The 23,541-nt window shown below is 47.1% G+C and overlaps 2 protein-coding genes across 5 annotated transcripts in view; one reads left to right on the forward strand and one right to left on the reverse strand.

The window, feature by feature from the left end:
- The window catches only part of LOC135911157 (uncharacterized), a 135,317-nt gene extending 133,653 nt beyond the window's left edge, over positions 1-1,664 (reverse strand). Inside the window, exon 1 of the mRNA XM_065443331.2 lies at positions 1,363-1,664. Coding sequence (XP_065299403.1) covers positions 1,363-1,474 — 112 coding nt within the window. The 5' untranslated portion in view covers positions 1,475-1,664. The remainder of the gene's footprint in view (positions 1-1,362) is intronic.
- LOC135911158 (m-AAA protease-interacting protein 1, mitochondrial-like) overlaps positions 1-23,541 on the forward strand; it is a 228,932-nt gene that overhangs the window by 154,453 nt on the left and 50,938 nt on the right. For 3 of the 4 annotated variants that reach the window (XM_065443332.2, XM_065443335.2, XM_070526299.1), the window contains one exon: positions 22,625-22,708. The exons of the other annotated variant lie outside the window; for it this stretch is intronic. In XM_065443332.2, the coding sequence (XP_065299404.1) occupies positions 22,625-22,708 (84 nt within the window). The remainder of the gene's footprint in view (positions 1-22,624; positions 22,709-23,541) is intronic. 4 annotated transcript variants of the gene reach the window in all.

The following is a 23,541-nucleotide window of genomic DNA, read 5'->3' on the forward strand; positions in this document are numbered from 1 at the left end:
TCAACGCCGATACCCGCGACGCTGCTGGTGCTGAATGATCGATACGGAAACACGCAGCCATCCGCACTGGGCCAGCTTTCTGTCGAGTGATATGTTTGTGCACTGCTCGCCAGCTCTCAATGTTCTAGTGTGCTGGAAGGTCGATGTTCACCGCCAGGCAGCCAGAAGGCGCTTGTAAACAGAGCCTCAGAAGGGGCCACGTAACGTATTTCTGGGCTGCTGCGCTGCTTTGAGACTTCCAAATAGACCGGCAGGCACACATTGTTTGTGTTGACCTTTTGTGACTCGATACGACGCTGCGCATACACGCCAGTGCTGTGCCTCCATGCCAGAAGCCGACGGTGCTAACTCCGGAAAGCGCAAAGCCGGAGCTGTTTTGTGTTTCACCCACGTTTCACCGTCAAGCGTCTTGTGCACGCTCGGTCCCACGTCAAGCAGTAAAATGCGGCACTGAAAATGAGCAGCTCAGTTTCTCTTAACTGTAAAGCTAATGTCAGATTTGCGCTTGTCCGTAGATATGTGAGTCAACGCAGCTCTTCGTCCGTGTGGCGGCAGGTGTGGCGTAAGGACTACTACTTACACGTGAACACTTCTTCCGTGCCGTACTCTTTTCCACATTACGCCTAAAGAAAGATAAAGAGGGTGAGCTCGCAACTTCGAAGAGTTTTGGAGTATCGAAGCAAAATGCCCGAGACAGTTGCAATCAATTGGAGGAGAGTGTTCTTTCGGAACGCAAGCTCTCGCTTGATTATCGTCAGTTGCAGTGCTGGGTACACTCCTCAGATCGTCATTCGCCAATGCTTCATTGCCACACTGAAGTGAAACCAACAAGAGCGGTGGAAACACGCCGTGGAGCGTAGCAGACCCGCTACGCTGACAGCGTGGCGAAAGAGCATCAATTCGCATGTGTGTGTGTGCCGTAGCCGAGTCGAACTGACCGCGTGTTAAACAAATTGTGAGCCTGCAAAAAGCAGGCAAGGCTGCAATGCAAACATGAGAAAACATTTTCTTTTCTTTTCTTCGTTATATTAATTTATCCGTTTTTTCTTTTTCTGACTATCCGATTCATGGTCATAGGATTAGCCCGCCAGAGCAACAAGGATGGCAGCAGTAGTAATGTGTATTGCAATGTTTATACTTCTTGGTTAAGAGAAAGGCCTCTATCAACAATAAACGCACCGATCTATCTCTCTGCTTAGGCGAATAAAGAAAAAGAAGTGCGCGCATTCAGTTCACCACTAAAGACTAGTGAAATGAGAACTAAGGAACACTGCGTAGTAGCGTAGCGTAGCCGAGTCGGGTATGCTACGTGCGCGTTCGTTTCAGGGAAAGGCCAGTGCAGAGTAGCGCGCGTGTGCTCACCTGCGTGCGGGCCAGGATCGGCGACGCAGACGACGACCAGCGAGAAGCAGCAGCAGACGGTAATCCAGTAGCGGAAGAAGGGGCCGCCGCTCTCTTCTACTTCCGGACGCATCGCTGCTCGGCGAGACGGGGCTTGCGAGCCACCCCAGCCGACAGCGGGGCGAACGCGCTCTCAGTTCCTAGCTGGCCCGACTGGTCCAGAAACCCGAACAAGGCTCGCCCGGAGGCCGCCGCCGACGCACGCTCGTTGCCGTCATCTTGTTGTGCGCTCTGCGGCCGCGGGCTACGTGCGGCGACGCTGCTGCCGCTGGCGCACTCTGCCGGGACGCGCCGGGGGAGGACCCCGCTCTCTCTGCCGATTTGCCTTCTCTCCCCCGGACTCCGGACCGGCGCTGTCACCTGGCGGTCACGACTCGCTCTGCGCCATGATCAGCCCTCTGGCTCCCGAGATGGTGGTTCACGCAGCGAGAAACCGCGCGTTCGTTACTTCGTCGCTCCGCACCAAAGCATATTCTATGCGTGAAAAAGAGACGATAATGCTAGCGCGCATCCAAGGGCGACCACTGTCTCATGGCTCCATCCCGAACCGATGAGTCGGTCAGAAACAGCGAGTCAGACCTGAGAAGGCTGCGTTAAACTTTTCTCGCTGACCCAGACTTGACTCACAACGTTATGGAACCCGCACTTGCTGCTATGAGCACACGCACTCTCTCTTCTGCGTCCCTTTCTCGGTCAGCATTCAGCTATTGGAGATGAGTATGCACATAGGCCACTCTGATCAGTTTCCTGCGGAATTTGTTCTTTCATGAGCTTTTCAAGCAGCTTCAAATTTAGCCAGAAGCCTTGATGAGGACTGACGCAGCCCAGCACTCAAGCAAGCTCGTGCATGACTTGACACTGCAGAAGTAACACACACCTGACTTTACTCACAATCAGTTGCTTCACTACAACCTTCTATGCAGCTGCTCTTGCTAGCTGGTCTTCCCCGAAGTGAAGAAACAGTGCCTTTTCGCTCACGCCTGGGCGTTGCATTCGCCAATGCATACTCATTCTTAATTGGAATGACCGACAGCTCCAAGTAGAATGCCTGTGATGGCATTGAAACGAAGATCACCTTATTTACTACTGGCCGTCCTTTGGAAATGAAACGCTTGGCGTGCACACATCTCTAAACCAGCTAGGTGGAAGAAATTTCTCGTTGAACAAGATCTTTGGACCATGGCCTCGCATGCTGCTGCGATTTCAGACTTGGGCGGCCGAATGCGATGCAGCGCTGATAATTTTCACGGCGTCGACGAGATCAACATCAGACTCTTTCTCCGTCTCTCAATGTATTTCTCCCCTTCCCCAAGTTCTGGGAAGCCAATCGAGTTCTCTGCCCATTCATTCCGTATTAGTATTCTGAGTGAGAGGAGTGCGTCAGGCGAAGCCTTAAACAACCCACATTTTTTGAACATCCTTCTAAGATAATCCTTAAGCGGCGCTAAAAATAGCGTTATCATACGACGACAGCAACCTCTGCAGGACACAGTGTTACAAAACTTACGGGGCACAAGTATTTTACCAACTCGAAAGCGACATCATATACGGTTTCTTAACGCACTGCTTCTCATATATTACAGTCTTGGATTATTCTGTTGTCGCCATGGGTACATGATAATATTATTTTGATATTGTGTACGGACAGAAACATTGATAGCTTGGAGAGATCTTCAGTAGTACTGAATATCAATAGAGTGAAAGAGTAAATAAAGTGAAACGACAAAAAAACGTTTTGTGTAGTTATCGCCCAGCGCTTCGATTACGTCGTTTGTAGTACTGTCGAAGCTGCAGCACTCCTTACCCAATAGGAAGACCGAGTGCCCGTCGAGATGTGTTCATCCGCGCAGCGTCGTCTTCTTAGCGGCTGCTGATTTCGTGGCATACGACGTGCGTGCGCAAACGCCGTAGCATGTCACGTATTGCTGTAACGTATTATTCACCAAGCAAAAGCAAAACTATCTAATATCGCCAATAATCAGACAGTTACCGGCGGAACTATATTCCGCTGCGCAAGGATATTGCCCATCTATAAGTGTACTCGTCGCATTTATACTCTGCACCTATACTTTATCCTTGTCGTTTCGCGCTGTCCGTGACCGAGGATTAGCATATTTCTTCGTTGTATTGCTTCATATGGTGTACGATGCTTCCTTGGACATTGCATTGAAGTACGCGTCCTCCAGCAAGCGCAGAGTATCCGTCACACATCTCTTATATTTCTCAATAAGCACGTGACCATTCAGAATTACAAAGAATCTCAATGAAATTCTTTATGTCAAATTTGGCAGGTTTGTGATTGTTGCGCATAAGGGAGTTGAGTATACAGAGTAGTATTGTGAGGTCTCTTTTATGCAGTGAATGAAACTTAATGAGGCTGAACTAGTTTTCTCATGTTTTTTACTCCGCTGACGCTATCTTTAGAGCTTTATAACGCGACGAATCCGTGTAGAATGCAGGCCGGCTTTTCCTGCCGGGTATCTGATCGTTTTCGTGGGCCGATCCTGAAAGCAGTAAAGTCTGGTCAGTATGGTATGGTCAGTATTATTGTATGCAAGACTGGTGACTTGAATTTAATGACTGTAATCATAACGAACAGTACAACCCGCCGTGGTTGTTTAGTGGTTATGGTGTTGGGCTGCTAAGCACGAGGTCGCGGTATCGAATTCCAGCCACGGCGGCCGCATTTCTATGGCGTCGAAATGCAAAAATACCCGTGTACTTAGATCTAGGTTCGCGTTAAAGAACCTCGGCCAGGTGGACCAAATTTCTGGAGCCCTCAATACGACGTGCCTCATAATCAGAAAGTGGTTTTGGCAGGTAAAACCCCATAATTTAGTTTTAAAGAACAGTACAGATAGCATCGGTGAAAAGTGTTAACCGCCCCTTTTGAAAATGCTTTCATTCGCTGTGCAAGATGCGATGCATTTTTAACAAGGATACCCTCGCAGCGTGGACACGCAACCTTAACATTAAGATCGCTGTCTCCACCTTGTTTTGAGTCGGCCTTCCAACCCGGTGTTACAAGCCTATACTCCGCAAGAAAACTTTTTTTTCACTATTTTGAGTGCTCCTTAAGTTCCTTGACAATTATTGCAAGATAAATGTTACCATGAGGCTAAAAGTCCTCTTAGTCGTCTAAGCGACGGTACTTTCTTTCCCGCCGACTGGATAGTGGTAGTGACTTGGATTTCTGCGCACCGATGTGCTCGGATTATGTGATGTATTAGAAGTAGCGTCGGTATGTGCGTGCGTTCGTGTGTGTGTGTGTGTGTCGTCTTTTTCTAAAATAGTCAGTGACAGACAACGCGCTGTAGTATGATACAATCTCAGAAAGAAAGAAGGAAGGAAGGGAGGAAGGAAAGAAAGAAAGAAAGAACCTAAATATGGCGGGAGGTTAATCGTTTAGGTGACTAAATGGTAGTGGATAACCTGATAGCATCCAAGCAGTTACATTTCTTGAAGAGTAACTCTTGATCATTTGCCAAGATAGTTCGTGGAATCCGCCACTTAAAGTGGCAGTACTGTCGCGAGGTTCAGTGAATAACGTGTAAGCGTCTATGTTCCTTTCCCACGTTTACTTGCCAGGAAAAGAACGTTTTGTCTACACTACGAGACGGCACGCAGCACTCGCACGTTACACGTCGACTAAGTGCTCCCTCTGACGCGGCACTACATCTCCTAAACCCGCTCACAACATGCTCGTCCTTGTACTTACTCGCAATCGAGATGAACAACGAGTTTTTATGGTTTGTTGCGCACTTACGCCTGCCTGCTTTTCCGGCACTCTTTGGAAGCGAAGCGTCACTGCTGCCTCGGATGACATTGGCCGTGACCCCCAAGTGGCTGGTGCCCGAGTCGTCGTCGGTGTAAGCACGTGTGCTGAGCAGGCAGCAAACAACGTAGATAGCTCGGTGCATGCGAAGCGGGGCATTCGCTCGCACTTTCGTGCTATACGACGTGTGGTGCCAACCACTCAGCCCGACTTAGCTGAGAAGAGAAACACATTGCCAGCGGGCTGAGAAACTGACGCAAGGGGGTCCGGACGGTTTCCATCACGCGCAAGAATGAGGAAACCAGCATCGGCTCTCCGGCTTATGCTCGGTCTAGCATCAAAATCTTAAGGAAAATTCGTCGGCGCTATGAAACACCACGTGCACCGGGATTATTCAGCAATTATTGCGTAATCAGCTTAACGGAGGCTTAAAGACACTGCTTAAGGGCTCGCGCGTTAGAGCAGTGACGCTTAAGCTGTCCAACGCAACGTGGAGGTTGCCGAGGTCAATAAATGGGTGCTAGATTTTCCGTTGTTTTCATTCTATCAACGTATGCTTTCATGCAATGCTGAAAACTTGAGCGACTCTCTTCTCGCTACGCTGATAAGGTATTATCTTTCTCCCCCCGGCCTCCTGCTTATGTTTAGTTTTGCTGCTGTATGGCTAAGCCCGCGCTGGGTGCGATTATTAAGAAATATCGAGAATATGCGCATGTGCAATGCGAAGCAGGATACTTTAAATAAAAGAAAGTGCTGTGAGTGTTCCCTCAACGATCAGAACGATCAGAAGACCATCAACGATAAGCGGAGTGCTAAGCCTTCAGCTATGTCTAAATTATTGTTGGTATGTGTTTTTTTTTTCTTTTGCAAATTTGCCGCGTGGTTCGTTAGGCCAGATGAGTCTAGGCCTGCATACACGTACCGCGAAATGCAGTTTCCAGACTTGCTTTCCTGTCACATATACGAGGAAAAAAGGAAATGTGAATTCTCCGGTTGCGCTGGTTGTCTTGATTCATGGCGTTTAAGCTTGGGAAACTGGGCTGATAGTTGCTCGCTCTGAAGCTGCCTGCGTATGATCTCCTGTACCTGAATATTGCCGCCCAACGTTTCTATTTTTAATATAATGCGAGCTCTGGGTTTTCAGCCGCTCATGAGGACGAAGCATTCATTGTCCTTCCGCAGTCTACACTGTTCCGAACGAACTGAGACTGACTTCTTTCTTCTTTCAGTCACAAAGACAATTCTACAATCACTTTTTATGTATTCTCATGAGCGCAGGTCCAGTTTGCATTTCCTTTGTCCTTAGCAACGTTGACACATCAGCTGAGTGAGTTGTATCACTGGGACGATCTTATTAACTGGTATGGAAAGATAAACCTAACGAAATTCTTGACCTAATTGTTTCAAAATAAACGTGTAAGAAAACAGAAACGTTGTGCCACTCAGGGTAGCGCGGGAGGCTACGATGGTAGAGGACGAGTTTTCAAATAAGCTATAATATTAATCGTTGCGTTCTACCGGTGCTAGCATATGGAGAAGAAACTAAAAGGTTGAGAAACAATCTCGAGAACACGTAAAGGACGGCGCAAAGAGCGATGGAACGAAAAAATGTTGGGCGTAACTTTAAGTGTCGGGAGGAGAGCGGTGTGGATCAGAGAGCAAACGGGTATAGCCGATATTCTAGCCGACGTTAGAAAAAATGGAGCTTGGCAGGCTATGCAAAGCGTAGGGCAGACAAGCTGTGTACCATTATACGAGTAGTTACAGAATGGGTGCCAAGGGAAGTGAAGCGCAGTCGGGGACGGCAGAAAATTAAGTGCGGTGATGAAGTTAGGAAATTGCAGCTGCAACTTGAGAATCAGCTAGCCCTAGAGATGGGTAATTTTAGATCGCCGGGAGAGTCCTTCGTCCTGCAGTGGACATAAAATTACTATAATTATTATTATTATTATTATTATTATTATTATTAGTAGTAGTAGTAGTAGTAGTAGTAGTAGTAGTAGTAGTAGTAGTAGTAGTAGTAGTAGTAGTAGTAGTAGTAGTAGTAGCAGTAGTAGTAGTAGTAGTAGTATGACGACGACGATGATGGTGATGATGATATAAGCTGTATTTAGATATAAGGTGCGCAATATATGTGTTCACGCTTTTAAAAGCAAGTATGAGATCCTGAACGGCCAACATAATGAGGTATCTCGCTCATTTTGGGTTCTGTTTTGCCCGCTCTCTTGAACTGCTCATCGTGAGCCTCTTCGGACACGGCTGCGCGTTCCGTGGCGCCCGGCTTCGTACGGCCGGCTCTGGTTCTGTTGCGACATCAGCGCGATATCCCACCGCAATCAGGGCGTCGGCGGCGACAAAGCGTACAGGGACGAGGCCCGCGCCCGCTCGCGGAGCAAGACGCGGCGTGCGTCGAGCTTAATCGAGCGCACGGCAATTAGGCGACCTGCGTGTTACAACCGTCCGTCATCAGCCGCTGGCGCCCCGCTGCTGGTGCGGGCGTCGGTTTGCGAACCCATGTCGCTCGCGCATATTTTTGTCGCCGGCTTCCAGGCGGCAGAGGGCGGGAGGGGGGGGGGGGGGAGAGAACCAGTGGGCGCTGATCAGGAGCCGGAAAATAGAAACGCTCCTAAGGGGTGCCTCTAGCGCTAGAGGTGCGTTCCGAAAACACGATCACGGTGAGGCATTAAGAGGCACCTGCCCAAAAGCAGGTGCCGGTGACTGCGCGGCAGAGAGCTTACAAACGAGCTGCTTCCTCTTTGCCCCAACTGTAAGGCCGACAAGTTAGAGCGTTAATTCACGTTTTATTTTGTCAAGCTTCTTTCAGTCTCCGATAAGGAGCTAGATCACACTACAAGATAAGTAATAACGAGCAGCGTCCTAAAAGAAGCCTACAGGAAATTCTTCAAATATCTGCATCAACTAAATAAAGTACCTCCTAATGACGGCAGCGCTGAATACCGAAAATTTGTGTTTTTGGCTCCTTAACTGATCTGTGCTCGTGGTAAGGTAAGGGAATTTTTTTAGCTGGCGAGAAAGAAAAAAAGTGGGGGAAGGCGGGAGGGGAGTTACCTCCTTGCTTTTGTTCATTCATACTCTAGCGCGTCAGAAACCGTGCTTTTGTTGGTCAGTACTTGCACAATTCAGCGCGCGCAATCACCTGCCAGGGCACATTCGCTCGAATTTGAGCGTAAAGCGCGATGAATAAAATCTTATATTTACTTGAGAAGGGCTGATAAATGGGTTGACGAGTGTTTTTCATCTTGGACTTTGTCCAATGTCCTCAATTGCCCTTCTGAGCGTGTAGATTTTATGCACATCGGGACTTTTAGTCCCCATGCGTTGTACTGTGTTGCACGTTTGCCATGTGTTTAACTCAGTGAACAAGGAAAGAAACATCAATTAACTAGTCATGTTTAGCTGCCTTATGCGGACGGTGTTCATTGTGTTCTTTACTGATGTCGGGCGTGAATCAATAAGTGTGCGCCGGCAGCCGGATTCAACGGGAGCGCGTTGTCTATTTCGCGAATGCGGTTGCGCATACGTCAATTTTTTGCCAGTAACGTGACGACGATGATGTTTTAATGGTGTCCCCTTTGAACCGAGGCAGTGACAAATGGTCACCTAGCCTACTGGGGTTAATCTTCTTAATCTTTTCTCTCTTCCTCAAAACTTCTCGTCTACCTTGTACCGCTACCTGTATTGTGCTTCCTGTTTCTTCCATGCGGTGGCGCTGCAGTCACCGACTGTACTTTTGAGGAAGGAGAAACTTACTTTCAAGAATTTACTTTGAGAAACTTTACTTTTGGGGAAAGAGAAACAATCTCTTTGAAGCAAGACTAAAAAACACGCATGAAAATGAACGGGCGGCTAAAGTGAGCAAATGTACATCTCAAAAGCGCGGAGAAGGAATCGGACGGACGGAAAAAACTTTAATGGAAAAAGGACCTGCGAGGTTGCCAGCCCGGGCTCAGGCCATCGGGGCACGATGAGGTCTAAAAAGTTGGCAACCAAGTGCAGGGTAATTCAAAGTTTAAATCGACAACCAGGAGTTATAGAAACGAAAGTGAGGGAACCGGGGGCTGTAATTTGGGTACAAAACGGCAAGAAAGAAATCAGGAGGGAAAGAGCAGTGCCTTGCTATTTGAGGTCCGAGCGGGCGGCCTGAGGACAAAAGCATACCGGGCAAAACGACTCGGCCCATAGTAAATGAATGCGAAGATATTCACCCAGTAAGACGCATAGGGAGCGCCCACCTTCCAGAAGCGTTGGGATGCAAATATGAAAGGATTAGGTGGTCAGCAGTTAAGATAAGCAAGACACGTATAGTGTACTGGTGGAAAAAAAAGCAGGCGGGAGATTGCAACTCATTGCAAGTGTAGGGAATGGTACAATTTAGTGATAAAGGTTTTAAATGTGAAAGTTAAGATACCCGCCTTCGTTGCTTAGTGGCTGTGGTGTTGGAGTGCTAAGCACGAGGTCGCGGGATCGAATCTCGGCAGCGGCGGCTACATTTCGATTGGGGAGAAATGCGAACATGTGTATTTAGATTTAGATGCACGTTAATAAACCACAGGTGGTCCATATTTCCGGAGTCCCTCACTACGGCGTGCCTCATAATCAGATTGTAGTTTTGGCACGTAAAGCCCCATATTTTATTTTTCTTTAAACTTAAGATTGATATCACGAATGCGAAAGGGTAGATGGCGATAGATATAGTGAAACCTCGATAACTCAAGCAGGCTATGTGACCAATTGTCTGAAAGGGGATGCCAACACCACCATCATCGTCCTTATCGTACTGCGTGCTGGCGTAGAAATACGCTACTCCGTTCAAACACCACGTACCAAATTGAGCAATCATGGGCGTTTGAGCAATCGTATATTTCCCCAACAGTTTTGCCACGAAAGCAAAGTAAGGAAGCGGCGCTTACAACTCAAGTTTGTGAAATTATTGTTGTTGCACTTTTCCTAATGCGTCACAGAAACTTTATATCTCGTTGAATGATGGAACGAGACACTGAGAAGTGCTGGTTCCAGTGCCTTTATTTTTTTTTTTTACGTGATAGAAGGCGATATTGGTGCACAACCATGGCGCCGGCTTCTCTTTGGAATCACTATATCGCTTAGGTGCCTCCGCAGCCTGAAACCGTATCCTCTTCTACGTCCACGGTGTAAAAATACAGCTTATAAATCGGCAAACCACAGGTTTCCTCGAAGCTTTCTTTGCGAACAGTTCGGAATGTCGTAGCTATATAGAGTAAAAACGTGTCGAACAGGGAAAATGGAAGGAAACTAACGAAGTGCTTCTTCCTTCAGTTTGCTCTGTCCCTGGCACTGTCACAATATTTAGCTACAAAATATACCGATTAGGCCAAGTTAGCAATTCTTTATCATTTTGGGATGGCAAGCGCGTGTTGTCTTCAGGTGGTCAAGTCGGACTACCCAAAAAATGACGGGTGCTCGAAGGAGCCTTTTCTTGCATGCATCCCGAAGTCTTTTGATAAAGCGAACCGGGCCATCTTCATGGTATGTCCTATAAGTGCATCGCCCGAGGTGTCGTGTTTTACACACGCCATGTGGCATTTGGAACGCTCGTCAGCCTAAGCGCTATAAAAAGCGCCAAGTCACAAATGTTCCTGCCGCCTTTTGGCATCATTTGCTTGTTTCTATTGTTTTCAGTCGTTTGCTTGTTTATCTGTTCTTAAGAGTAACGAATCATGAGTATCGGCAAGCAGATCGACATAAATGTCGAGAGCGATTTCCGGCACGCTTTCGTAGGTGAAGCCCAACTGCGAGTAGGAACCGTCGTTTTCTCTTTTAAAGTAGGCTTCTTTGCGGCCAGTTGTGTATTACAGGCAAAGCACGCTTTACAGGCAGGAGAGAGCAGCTGTGATACAGTAATGAAAACCACAAGCGGGAAACTGCGAGCTATAGTATACTTATTAGGGTTTCAGTTATGAAATATATCAAAACAATCCCTCCAGGCTAATAAGCACAAAAATACAAACTGAGGGGTTCAATAAAGAAAGTAAAATAGAGAATAAAATAAATGATTAAAATAACGTCCGGGCGACTAAATCCACGCAACCAGTGTAAAAAAAAAAGAAAAAGAAACTAAAGACTCTTTTCATCAGACTGCGAGGGAGGAGACTTATGATAACAAGTTCAGGCCTTTCCTTCCCACAGTGCTGCTGACGTGCATGTTGATGAACCTGCGCTAGGAAGGCGCATATACTACAAGCCTCGATATTGGCTGCGGCGCGTTATTGCGGCATAGCATGGATTCGGTGAATGATGGCTGTTGCCTGTGACAGTTCAGTGCACACCTTTGCGTATGTTTCCGCCTTTCTAATACCAGGCCTCCTTCACCTCAATCCTCGACTTTACGTGTAGCTGCCCCTTTGCGTATATCTGCTCCTGAAGCATGTCCGCCGCTAGACGGCGTAGCGTGTGTGGAAAGCGATAGACGGGCCGTCGGCGGTGGTGACCAGCAACTAAAACATGATATTGCACGCAAAATTTCGCGAGATTATGCTCACCTGGAAGGCACACGTGATACGCAAGAGGCTTCCCGAATCGGTGGAAGCACGAACTTCCCATCTCAAGTAGTACACCCCAGCCGTTCAAGAATTTTATTTATTTATTTATTTATTTATTTATTTATTTATTTATTTATTTATTTATTTATTTATTTATTTCAATACCCTGCGTGCCCGTTAGGGTATTACATAGAGTGGGGGGGGGGGGGAATACAAAAAGGCCAAGCTTAAGTACAACGTGTAAAATATAAATTATATAGAAAGACATAAGTTGCAATAATGAAACGGTTTAAAAACTGAATAATGAGACGAAAGAAAAAAGCGGCACAGAAAAAATAGGAAAAAAATAAGTATATTTCATGCTATATATTGCAGCGTGACAACAGTGCAAACACGATTCACGTCGCTCACGCCATGGTGACGACCAATCCTCGCCAGAACACAAGTTCAAAAATACAATCGAAGCAAATAGATAAAAACGGAGAAAAATACATACCAGATGGAACAAAGTAGTACCATGAAAAAAACATTATAGATAACTACGCCTACGACAACACGTTTAAGGTAAATATACAAGTATATTTAGGTTATGACACGTTGATACATTCTGAAATGTTGTAGTGCTAGTTGAAATGATGATGATTCCGCAACCTAGACAGTGGTTGAAAGGAAACAGTTCCATTCGGCAATAGATAAAATTAGATGCGAAATTAGTTTTTATTTCCGTCATAGATCAGAGAGATGAGTCTTAGGTCATCTTCACCGACTGAAGACCTGCCCTGCCGTCCCTGACGTCGCCGCGCACGCGGGAACAACTCGTCGTGGACATCAGACGCCTATGCATTAAAGCCTGCGAACTGCGTCACAGCGTTGTGCTGCAGTGGTTACCAGCCCATTGCGGAATACGAGGCAGCGTCCAGGCTGACTGTGCTGCCAAATCTAGACACGACTATTCGAGAGAAACGGTCCAGGTACATGTATCGAGAAAAGACGCGGCGACACCGGTATCTGCACATACTTGGCGTTTACAGCGATGCCTCTGGACAAACTCAAGCCATCAGTACGGACCCCATATAAGATCGATTCATCTTGTTACTTTTGTATACCGCGAGGCTTCAATGGGCATGCCCAAATATGCATTCACCGCATAAGACTAAATGTGGCCTACACGAACTACTTCAAGTACAAGATTCAAGTGACAGACTGGCCAATGTGCTCTGAATGTAGTCCCTGGAGACATGCAACATGTTTTGTGCGACTGCTGCCCGCTACGCGTCAGAGAGACAGTCCTTGAAGGCGGCACTACACCTGTAACGGGACTCGAACTTGGAACTTAGGCACATTCTCGGACACCTGCACGTTACCCACAACACCTGTGAAACACCTGCGTTGATCAACAACTGCGCATTACGAGCAACGAACGCGCTGCTGATGATCGTGCTGGCCCCGCTAGCCTTAACGAAACGTTGAATAATACATAGTGCCTGCATGCTGTTTCGGTGTCTATCATTGTGTATATCATAATGCTTAACCAGTGCATGGAGTAGCACGTCAGGCGAACAGCCGGGCTACCATCTCCAGCATATCAATAAGTCATGTATCGCTCTGTCTAGTGGCGAATTTGGATAAGCTTTATCTAAGCGTTATATAAGCGTCAGAATTTTGATGAACTTAGGCAAATGTTGGTTTTACTTTATGAATGGGATCTGCGTGAGTCGAAATGTGTGGAGCGGAGAGAATATAGATTCCAGCGAACGGAATGTTGCTATGGTGAAGTCTATGGAAGAACGAAGACCTGGTAAATTTACTGCTCATATCGTGAAAATGAAGATGGTGTGATTCCTTTAAGGCGGGACGCGAATTTGATAGCAAGAACGTGGAGACAAGATGAACCGTGCAGCTTTATTTTGGACTGTTTCGAGTACATTAGAGAGATTAGCGCGATCAGGAGAGGGGGGGGGGGGGGGGGCAGAGGGCCTGATATTTACTGTATGTACGAAGTCTGGTATCTGCGTTTGCAAGATGTAAATCCCGTTTGCTATAACCTATATTTTACATGATTTTGTGGTAACGAGTACAATATTGATATGCCAGCTTAAATTCAAAGGCATTCTATATTGGTTAGTGGTACAAGGGATTAACAGATGCAAATTTTGTGTTTATCGTCTTTGCTGTGTTAATTCACTATACATGACCGAGTCATCTGCGAAGAGATGCATTTGTTAAGTGTAGTTAGTTGCGATATCATTCGTGTAAGTTAAATACGGCAATGGACCGAGAACGGGCCCTTGAAGAACTCCCTAAATGACGTGAGTCACTTCGGTAGTTCCGGAGTGCGGGAAAGGCCACAACTTTCGCTGGCGAAAGAGAAAGCCAAGGATGGGTCGAGTGAATATTGTTTGATCTTGGAGGAGAGGCGCTGAAACAAAGTGAACGCCACAGTAAGAAAAACAGCATCTACCAGGTATTAAAATGTTAGAAATTAGGGAAAGTATTAATATTACAAAATGAAATATTGGTACTGATAATAAGGTTAGCAAGAAAAGAAGTCATACGGTGAAGGGCAAGTAATATGCCGTTTTGGATTCTGTTCAAAAGAAAAAAAAATAGCCGTGACAATATCAAAGCGGGGGACTTAAATCCCCACACCGCTCAGAAGACACCGGAAAGAAAAGGAACGATCCGGGTGGAGATGCAGGCAGAGGGAAAAGGCACCTGCGTGGTGACAAAGAAACTCCCGGTCGCCTAAATTATTTGGGGCCTTCTAACACGGCGCGTCCTTCGCACGCCGACCTCCGTACCTGAAGTGCTAGCTTTAACTATGCAATAGTTATTATATGTTCAGGCAAATTACTCTTCATTTGGAAATGTGTGGAGCGGGTCAGATAAAGAGTTCTCGTAGACGAGCAAGAGGGACGCAAAAATTTCGTCACTGAGCGCTGCAGCACTGAGAGAAAGACGGTGTCAGCGATGATAAGAGGAAAATGTATCGACCCTGCCATATGCGTCAGAAAAAGAGCCGATGGCGTCGTTTGAATATTCTGTCGCACTGATAAAAAGAACGGAGATGGCAGAGATCAACACGAACCTTGGTGTCATAGTAAGATGTACTTCATGCTTGCAGAAACTTCGCAAAGCGCCCTAGATGGCCGTCTAATTTTTATAAGCGCAAAAAAGGGCAGCATATTTTCTCTCAACCGTGCCATATCTTTCCGATCAGAGCGCGTAAACAAACAGTAAATTCCCTTGAATCACAATTTTTATCAGTTGTAGCATTATGTAAAGTCCACCAGGAGTAGACGGTCATTTACGTGTCACGTGCATTACTCATAAAACAAGGCGTTTTAAAACACCGCTCTTGAGCTATTCCTCGAACAAAATTTTGTAAAAAATGCCTTATGTCGATATCTTTTCTGCATACTTGTTTATTTTGCATTTCTGGAAGGCAACTATTTAAAAAAAAAAACGTAGACAGGACGATATCACCAAGTCGCTTTTTGTCAGCCGCCTGTTTGCTACTGACAGATATCTGTACGTTTCCTTTCTTCTTTTACTGCCATAGTGTAACAAATGATAATAGCCAACGCACCTTCATTCGCCTAAGCGACTACAAATGGGGAGCGTTTTGTCATGTCATAATTTCTGACTGCCACAAGCAAAAGTAGGCAGGGTGAAAGAAATCTCTACCTCTTTACAGCCACTTTATATATATAAAGTGCGATATATATATAGGCGATATATATATATATATATATATTGCTTCTCATACGTCGAAATCTCGCCTCAACCTTCTTTATCACTGCTTGAGTTTTTCCTTTTCTCGCGCATGCTGTGCGGAGGCGGTGCCATTGCGTCTCCTAAGCGTCGAATAATTCACCGAACCACTTTTCTCCTTTTTTCCTTGCTAAAGTAGCATGTCGCGCGCTAGCGAGCGAGCGGGCATATTTGTTCTCGAACAATCGGGCGTCGCATGGTTAACGGCCGCGAACAGCTTTACGCGCGCATCTACCGCGCCCGCTGCCGCTTCGTGTAGCTGCATCGGCGACGGCGGCATGCGGAAAAAGAGAAGAAGCGAGCGAGAAACAACAACGGAAGTGAAAAAAACCTTTAAGACGCCCGAAGCGAAGGCGTGGTGGAACCTGGCCGGGCGGTGCAGCTCCGGTTGGAGGACGAAGGGAAACGGAAAGGAAAAAAAAAATCCGGCGGCCGGCGGAAGCATCGATCGCTGTTATTGCATTTGCGCGTCTTCACATCAGCGATAATTCCTAATAACTGCAGCGCCCGCTGTTCGTGCTGAGCGATGCCGGGCCGCTGCTTGCTGGGCCGATCGTTGTGCCGTTCGCCCAGCGTCGTCTGCTACGGCGACGACGGCGTAACACAGGGCGGAAACAGGAGGAACAGACGAAGAAAGAAGAAAGCTCAAAGGAAAACTGCCGGCAGGCGACGCTCGTGCGTGCGTGAGCCGCTGCGGCGGCGTCTGTTCGTACATCCCTCCGCTCCCGTTTCCGAGAAATCAGAGAACGCTATTTGTCTTTCGCATTCGGGGCACAAATCAAACTTAGGAGCGTGGAGGTGTGTCCCCGCCGCCCGCGCTCGGGCACAAGGCAGCGCACTAATGCGGGGTCCCTTCGACGCTCCCAATTAAAGCGGCGGCTGGTCGGCAATCAAGAAGCGTGCCCAAGACGACGACGACGAAACCCGTGTATGCGTGCTTGTCTTCTGTCCGTGCAGTCGCTCGAGAAGAAAGAGATGAGAACGTAAAGTGGCGTGGTGGCAGCAAGGCGTCGCGTTTTCTTTTTTAATCATTGCTGCGTGTACACGACAGGGCGCTGACTTCTTGAAGCGGCCCCGACCACTCTCCATCGCATAATATGAATACAGCAGTCGCGAACGACTCGAGTAAGCACGCGCGGACACATAGTTCAGGCAAGCATGAGCAGGAAATGACAAGTCCGCATAGCAAAAGCACAGCGACAGAGGCACAAACGCATGGAGACGGCATGCGTTTTTACTTTCGCTCCGTTGCTGCTTCCCCTGCATGGTTAGGTGTCTTAGTGAAGCGAAAAGTGCCTGATTATGTTTCTTGTACGCGTGAACGCTTCGGCAGAGAAAATACGAGCAACGGCGCATTATCGAAACGTGCTCGGGTTTGGGGCGCGACGGTATTGCCTTGTATTATATGCATTATTTGTTTTTTCACGGGACAAACTATCAACGTAGTCTTTAACGTGCAAAATCACAGGGCTGAAGAAGGCATGCTTTTCAAAACTGTCACGTTGTAGTGACAATGAAGAATTGAACACTGCTAAAAATCTGAGTTATGACTAACTATTTATAGGGCGTTCTTCTATCCGGATATACAAGCAACACTCAAAGCACAACGACAGGAATGGGAGCATTCGTCGGTCCTTCAACCAATGGGAGGGGGGAGCTAGATATTCTGTGAGTGTCCACCTAATGCACGTGTCCATTTCGTTTGCTGTTGAAGTTCTAATTGGCTGGGGTACGCGTCAGAAAGAGACAGGTGCTTGCAGCCAATCATCGCTTTAGCAGCAGACGAAATGGAAATGTCCACTAGTTGGACACTTTAGCTTTCCCACAACCTTCCCGATTTGGTGGCTCAGCGACTGTGGCATTTTGCTGCTCAGCTCACGAGGACCCGGATTTGATTCCAGGCAGCGGCGGCGACATTCCGACGGGGCCGGTATGTAAAAACGCTCTTGTACCGTGGTTTGAGTGAACGCTAAAATATGGTTCACATTAGTCAAGAGACCTCCACTCCCCATATCGACGCTTCTCAAAGCCTGTGAGTTACGTTGAAACATTGATCTCCTTCATTATTTTGGCCACAATTACTACCACAACTTCGGGCTAGTCTTCAACGTCTATCAGTTTAAAAATTCTGCTGCGTCACTACGTCTTCACCCGGAGACGAGAAAACGATAGCGCGAAAGCAGGATTAAGCGCTTTTTTTTTTTTTTAGCGCAGCCTCACAGCCGGCTCTTCCCATGCCCCGCATTGTTCAATGGCGCACACAGACAGCATGTCAATTCATATGCCTGCTGCGTAAGTCCGGTCTGGTGTAAGGATTCCTTTCGCTCATATATATTCCTTTCTTATCTCACACCAATCACCAGCACCGACCCAAGGTGCTGGTGATAACGTAGCAGAACGCCGCTTCGGCCACTGACGAAGCGATGAAAAATTTGAATAGAAGCATTACATTATTCTGGTGTAACTGGCCGTCTCGCGCTCTTCCATGAATGTACGTAACCCCGCCAAAGCTCCGGCCTATACTGGAGGGTACTGAAGAGGCGCAATGTTTATTGAACCATGCACGTCAGCAATAATATGCTGGCGTATCTCGGATGTGTAAGAGAGAGCGTAAACTTTTATTTCAAATCAACAAGATTTGAGTCCGGCGTCTTTTTAGTGGGTCTGGGCACCCGCCGCGGACGCGGTTCCGAGACCTTGTCTCGAAGCGGCTTCCTCGGCTCGCTGGATGGCCCAGAGTTGTGCTGTCAGGTCAGAGCTGAGCAGTGCGGTCATCCAGCGTTCTCGTCCGGATGTGTAAGAGAGTTTTTTTTTACCGAAATTAAACGAAAGGAAAAGAAGAACGAGTAAAAATTTGGAGTTACGTTTCAATGCTATTCCAGTCCCACTTGCTATTTTCCACATCACCGCTTTGCTAAACGTAGCCCAACCGCCACGTTGTTGGGCATGATTCTCTGATCCACATCCTCTTCACCTTTTCTCTTTCTGTCTCTCTCTCTCTCTTTGTAATAAACATTCTTCGCTCTCTACCTCTCTTGAATTCCGCCTCCTCCCCCAAAATGCAACCTGTAAGAATTTTTGCAGCAGAACGTAAGCCTAACAGTGCTGCAGTTTCTTGCACATGTCAGTTTCGGCGAAAGTTGCTGCTCCGATCTGTAACGCAAGAGAATGGTTTCGCAAGCCGATGAACCTGTGACCGTCTTTATCGTGTGTATGTCTGTATGAACATGCGGACACCTAGGTTCATCTGGGCGATATTTTAGGCTAATTTACAACTCGACATCGCTCACAGTTTAAAGTACGATGACGATCAATATTTCTTTTCGCTTGTGCATTTAATCTACTCTGTTCTGTTATGCGTCGGTTGTCGTGAAAATGTTGAGGTATAGAGTACCTAGGCTGCTTCATTTCTCATGTTCTAGGCTGCCTGTTCTATAGTTCTATAGTTCTATGTTCTAGGTTCTATAGAGTCCCTAGGCTACATGTTCTAAATAAATAAATAAATAACAAATTCGGCAGAACCCATCTTACGATGACTGTGGACAGTAATTCGCTTAGCATTGAAGAAAAAAGGACACAACGCTTTGCCGCCGTCAGAACGCCTTATGTATGAGACGTGCACTGCAGCAGGTCTCCTCTCTCTCTTTCCCCTATGAACAATCTGCGCCATCTAGCGGCGCCACCGCGAAGCCCGCGCGTGGCCACCGAAATTCATGGCGCGCCAATGCAAGCGCTAGGAAACGCATAACGCCGGCAGCCGGGCTCCTCTCTCGCGCTTCTTTCTGGACACGCTGCGCCATTTAGTAGAGTTGCCGATAGGTCAGCACATGACGTCCTATATGAGTTGCGAGTCGTTGCGGGCGAACGCAGCGACTCTCTGGCCACACACTCAAAAGCACATACTCATTGAATTCATGGGGCAGTTAGTTAAAATGTTGGCGTGAAAGACGTTAATTAAGAAGCGGGGCATTTGTGGCGCAGCTTGCTAACGCGTCGGTCTGCTGTCCCTAAGGAACCCGCGTGAAGTGGGCTCGATTCTTCCCAGCACGGGATAACCGTGAAACGTGTTCTATAAGGGTACATTCGGCTGATCGAAATTTCCCATCGCAATATCGGCTAGTCAAAATGCACCGGGACTCTTCTCCCACTGCACTCGCTGCGCCGTCTATCGGCGCCGCCGTAAAAGCAGCCTCGGCACGTTCGATTTCACCCAGCATTGGAGAAATAAAAAAAAAAAATGGCGTTGTAGAGCGGCGCGTTCCTGGCGGCAATTAATTATTTACCGAAGTTGGCGTCAAAGGTGCTCATAGAAGAGCGCGACACACCCACTGGAACGTACACAGTAGTACAAGATGGTATCAAAGTGGTAACAGAGCTCTAAGTGAGCCTGAAAGAGATTCACTGAGGAGCTGTACACAGCCAGTCCCGCAACCAACTGACCCATGTCGCCGTCAAAGAGGTTCGTTGAGGAGCGGTACATATGCACACACTGCCGCATACCCAGTGACCAAAGTCGGTCCGACGGTTGGTTTCGAACCCTGTTCCCTCAGCACAGCCACCCGATGCTCTACCCATTCTACCAGAGACTACCGAGCAACCCAGTAGGCGAGAAAATAGCTTGTGTCCAACACATACATACATACATACATACATACATACATACATACATACATACATACATACATACATACATACATACATACATACATACATACATACATACATACATACATACATACATACATACATACATACATACATACATACATACATACATACATACATACATACATACATACATACATACATACATACATACATACATACATACATACATACATACATACATACATACATACATACATACATACATACATACATACATACATACATACATACATACATACATACATACGTAAGAATGTTTATCGCATTAATATATAAATAAGTAACAATGAAACTAATAAAAAAGTAACGATTCAAAGTAGAGTTCACTCGCCAACTAACATCTGCCTACGCCGCTAACCAAATAATCCATACACTTTGTAGTCTTCATCCGCATTTAGTCAGAAATGTAACACCGAGAAGCTTTCCTTCGTAGATCAGATTACCGTGTTGAGATAAAAAAAGCTTGAAAATAAAGCATGAACAGTCATGAACTACAGATGTATCAGATCCTTTGCTATAGAAAAAGGTTCCTTTGTTCGCATCGCGGCGATGCAGTGAATAAATTTTTGAGAAAACAGGACGAACAACGACAAGCAAACAGTAAAATCGGAGGGACTGCGAGGGCCATATAACGAACAGAAACACAGTATGCACAGACGGGTACGTTCAGCAGCGACGCCAAGACTGCGGCATTGTGCGCAAAGGAAGGCACACTGTCGTATGGAGTTCGTGTTTGCAACGTACTGACGCACGTGAATGATATTGTTGTAACTTGGCAACGTCTTTTGAAGGCGAGAAAGAGAGACAAAGAAATGGCAGGGAGGTTAACCAGAAACAGTCTGGTTCGCTAACTTAAACGGGAGGAATTGGAGTTAAATAGATAGGAATGGAGAAATACGGGTATCGAAACGGAAATCGAGCGCACAGAATTTTAGCGACACAGTTCACAACCAATCTCGGAGACCATTTGGCGACAGGAAATAAACTAGCGCTCTGGCTTAAGAAAACTGACATTTGAGCAAATCGGTTAAGCTTCTCAGTTGCGAGTCAGCGCCCGTCCTGTCGTCTTCGCTGCCGTCCGTGTGTTCTTCCGCTGTACATAATTAAGATGTAGCGATCTGGCTACCTTTAGCGCGCACGGCCATTCTGACCATTGTCAAAGTGCATTTCGCTCCGATGGTGAAGGGCTGTCCAGTGGCCAGAAATTTCATGAAAGTGAAAGGCTGAGAGAAAGGAAGGATATGGGGAAATTACGGATATTTAGCCTGAACTAGTATCTCTCGCTGGGTAGCCTGCTTGTGGGGAGTGGGAAAGGGAATCGAAAGCGCAGAGTTGTGCACGGGTAGCGCTGAGAAGAACTGAAAGCTTGGCGAGCTGGTGCAGTCGACCAAAACAGTTTGTAGACCATGGGATCTCGGAAAACATTGAATTTTTGAGGTGCTTGTATCAGTTGTTAGTAAAACTGTTAATCAGAATGTTGTTCTCACATACTAGTGGAGGCTGGAAATGCGAATACCAAGCTGGGCTGTGAGGCTGCGGATATATTAAACTCTTTCTCAGATCCCATGGCCCACAATCTTATTTGGTCGGCGGTACATATATATATTAATGATTTGGGTAAAATTAAACGCGCGTCGCATTCTCAAAGTTCATTATGTGGCCCATAGAAATGAAGCAGCACTAATGTGATTTTCTGCGCGGGGTTAATTTGGTAGTAGTGGCCGAGAACATTTCGTCCTTCTAATGAGCGACTGTCCAATCAATAAACACGTTTCACACTACTTGCCTCTCCGCTCTATAATACAAGAAGTCGAAGAGAAACTGTGTGAATGTCTTGTCAGAGATGCCCACTTTTCCAGTGAGGCTTTCTGTCATTCAATTTCAAAACGAATAAGATTCGGCATAGTGACGCTGAGCTACGAATAGCACATTTTTCATTTGAAGCGAGTTAGTTGAAAAAGGCTTTGAACGAACTTATCTAACGTTGAGGTTCTCACTCCTCATTTTTGATCCCGTCAGTACATTTGGGCGTGTCTATCCTGGCGGCGCCAGAATGTGCACAAATATGCACAAGGGCTGTCTAGACGCTTTTAAATGGGGCGGCATTTCGCGAATTGTAACGAATACGTTCCAGCAGAAGCTGGTGATATCGCGACTCGCAGTCAAAGTTGGAAGGAACTATGTACGCGCATATGTAAGGGCTCAGGGTGACGCAACATGGCCTCGCCTTTTATCTTTGTGTGTTCTTGTGTGTATAGGACTGTATACACAGCTGGTGAATTGTGTAAGGAGATGACGAGCGCTCGAACCTGTAACATTGTCTCTTACAAGATAACTTGTAACGTTATCTCACAAAATTATTTGTTTTTACAACTATGTGGGAAGGAGTAGCCGTTGCCCTTATAGCGTGACTACATGCCTTTTATTTTCATTTCGTTAAAAATGAGAATTTCTTTTTTCCGCACAGCTCAACAGTGTAGCCGAAGGAGACCACTCAACGGTCGCGCCACTGTCACTAGACCACCTCGACAAAGAGCGCCTCCACAAACACGTGAGATTTTATTTGTGCAGTTGTCATAGTTGTAGTTACATTCGTACTTACCACTGTACATAGTACAGCAGTTCCCGTAGACTTACTTCAAGTATACTAGCTGTCGTTCGTTCTTACGCGAATAGAACAGCACGGTTTCATACGGGACATAATTACGAATAAGCGAAAGAGTTTCTACAACCGCACTATCCAGAAGCACAAGCATCAGCGATGGTACGTTTGGCCGTTTTGAGCTGTCCTATAGAAGCGCGCTCACGAGCAGCGTGCAATTACCTTGAAGTTTTCACTATTTATTGCCGCGTGCTGTATACGCTACAGGGACCACATAAAGCTTCGCGAGAAAGCAACAAAGTCGACAGGCAAAGTGGCAGCCAGTAACGGCGGCCATTCGCAGGCGCGTTTGCGAGCTGCGCACGATGCGCTCCAGTCTGTCGGTTGCCCCCCACGAAAGAATCGCCAGCTGCCGGCCCCGCACTCAATGTGAGGCCAGGTAAGTGCGCGCTCGCCGGGTGCGGGCGGACTCCCACGGGCCGCTGCCTCCGCGCCGTCCCGCCAGGTTGCTGCCCGGCCACCGCCGCCAAATGGCCTTCCAATGGGCACGAGCGAAAAATTAAACTCGCATTAGCAGCACCCCCTTGGCCCCTCTCTGTAGAATGGTCCTTCCCCCCGGTGAGCGCGTGCGCCCATTTCCGCGGAACGTGACCGGCCGGACACCGGGCCGCCGCACTGACGAGAGATTTGCCGCGTGTCACCACCGCGCCCAACACCGCGCCGCCGCGGTGCGCGAGCCGAGCTGCTTCGTTGTGTGTGTGTGTCCGCGTGTTAGGCGTCGT

Source organism: Dermacentor albipictus, chromosome 9, assembly GCF_038994185.2.
Source record: "Dermacentor albipictus isolate Rhodes 1998 colony chromosome 9, USDA_Dalb.pri_finalv2, whole genome shotgun sequence".
Lineage (NCBI taxonomy): Eukaryota > Metazoa > Arthropoda > Arachnida > Ixodida > Ixodidae > Dermacentor > Dermacentor albipictus.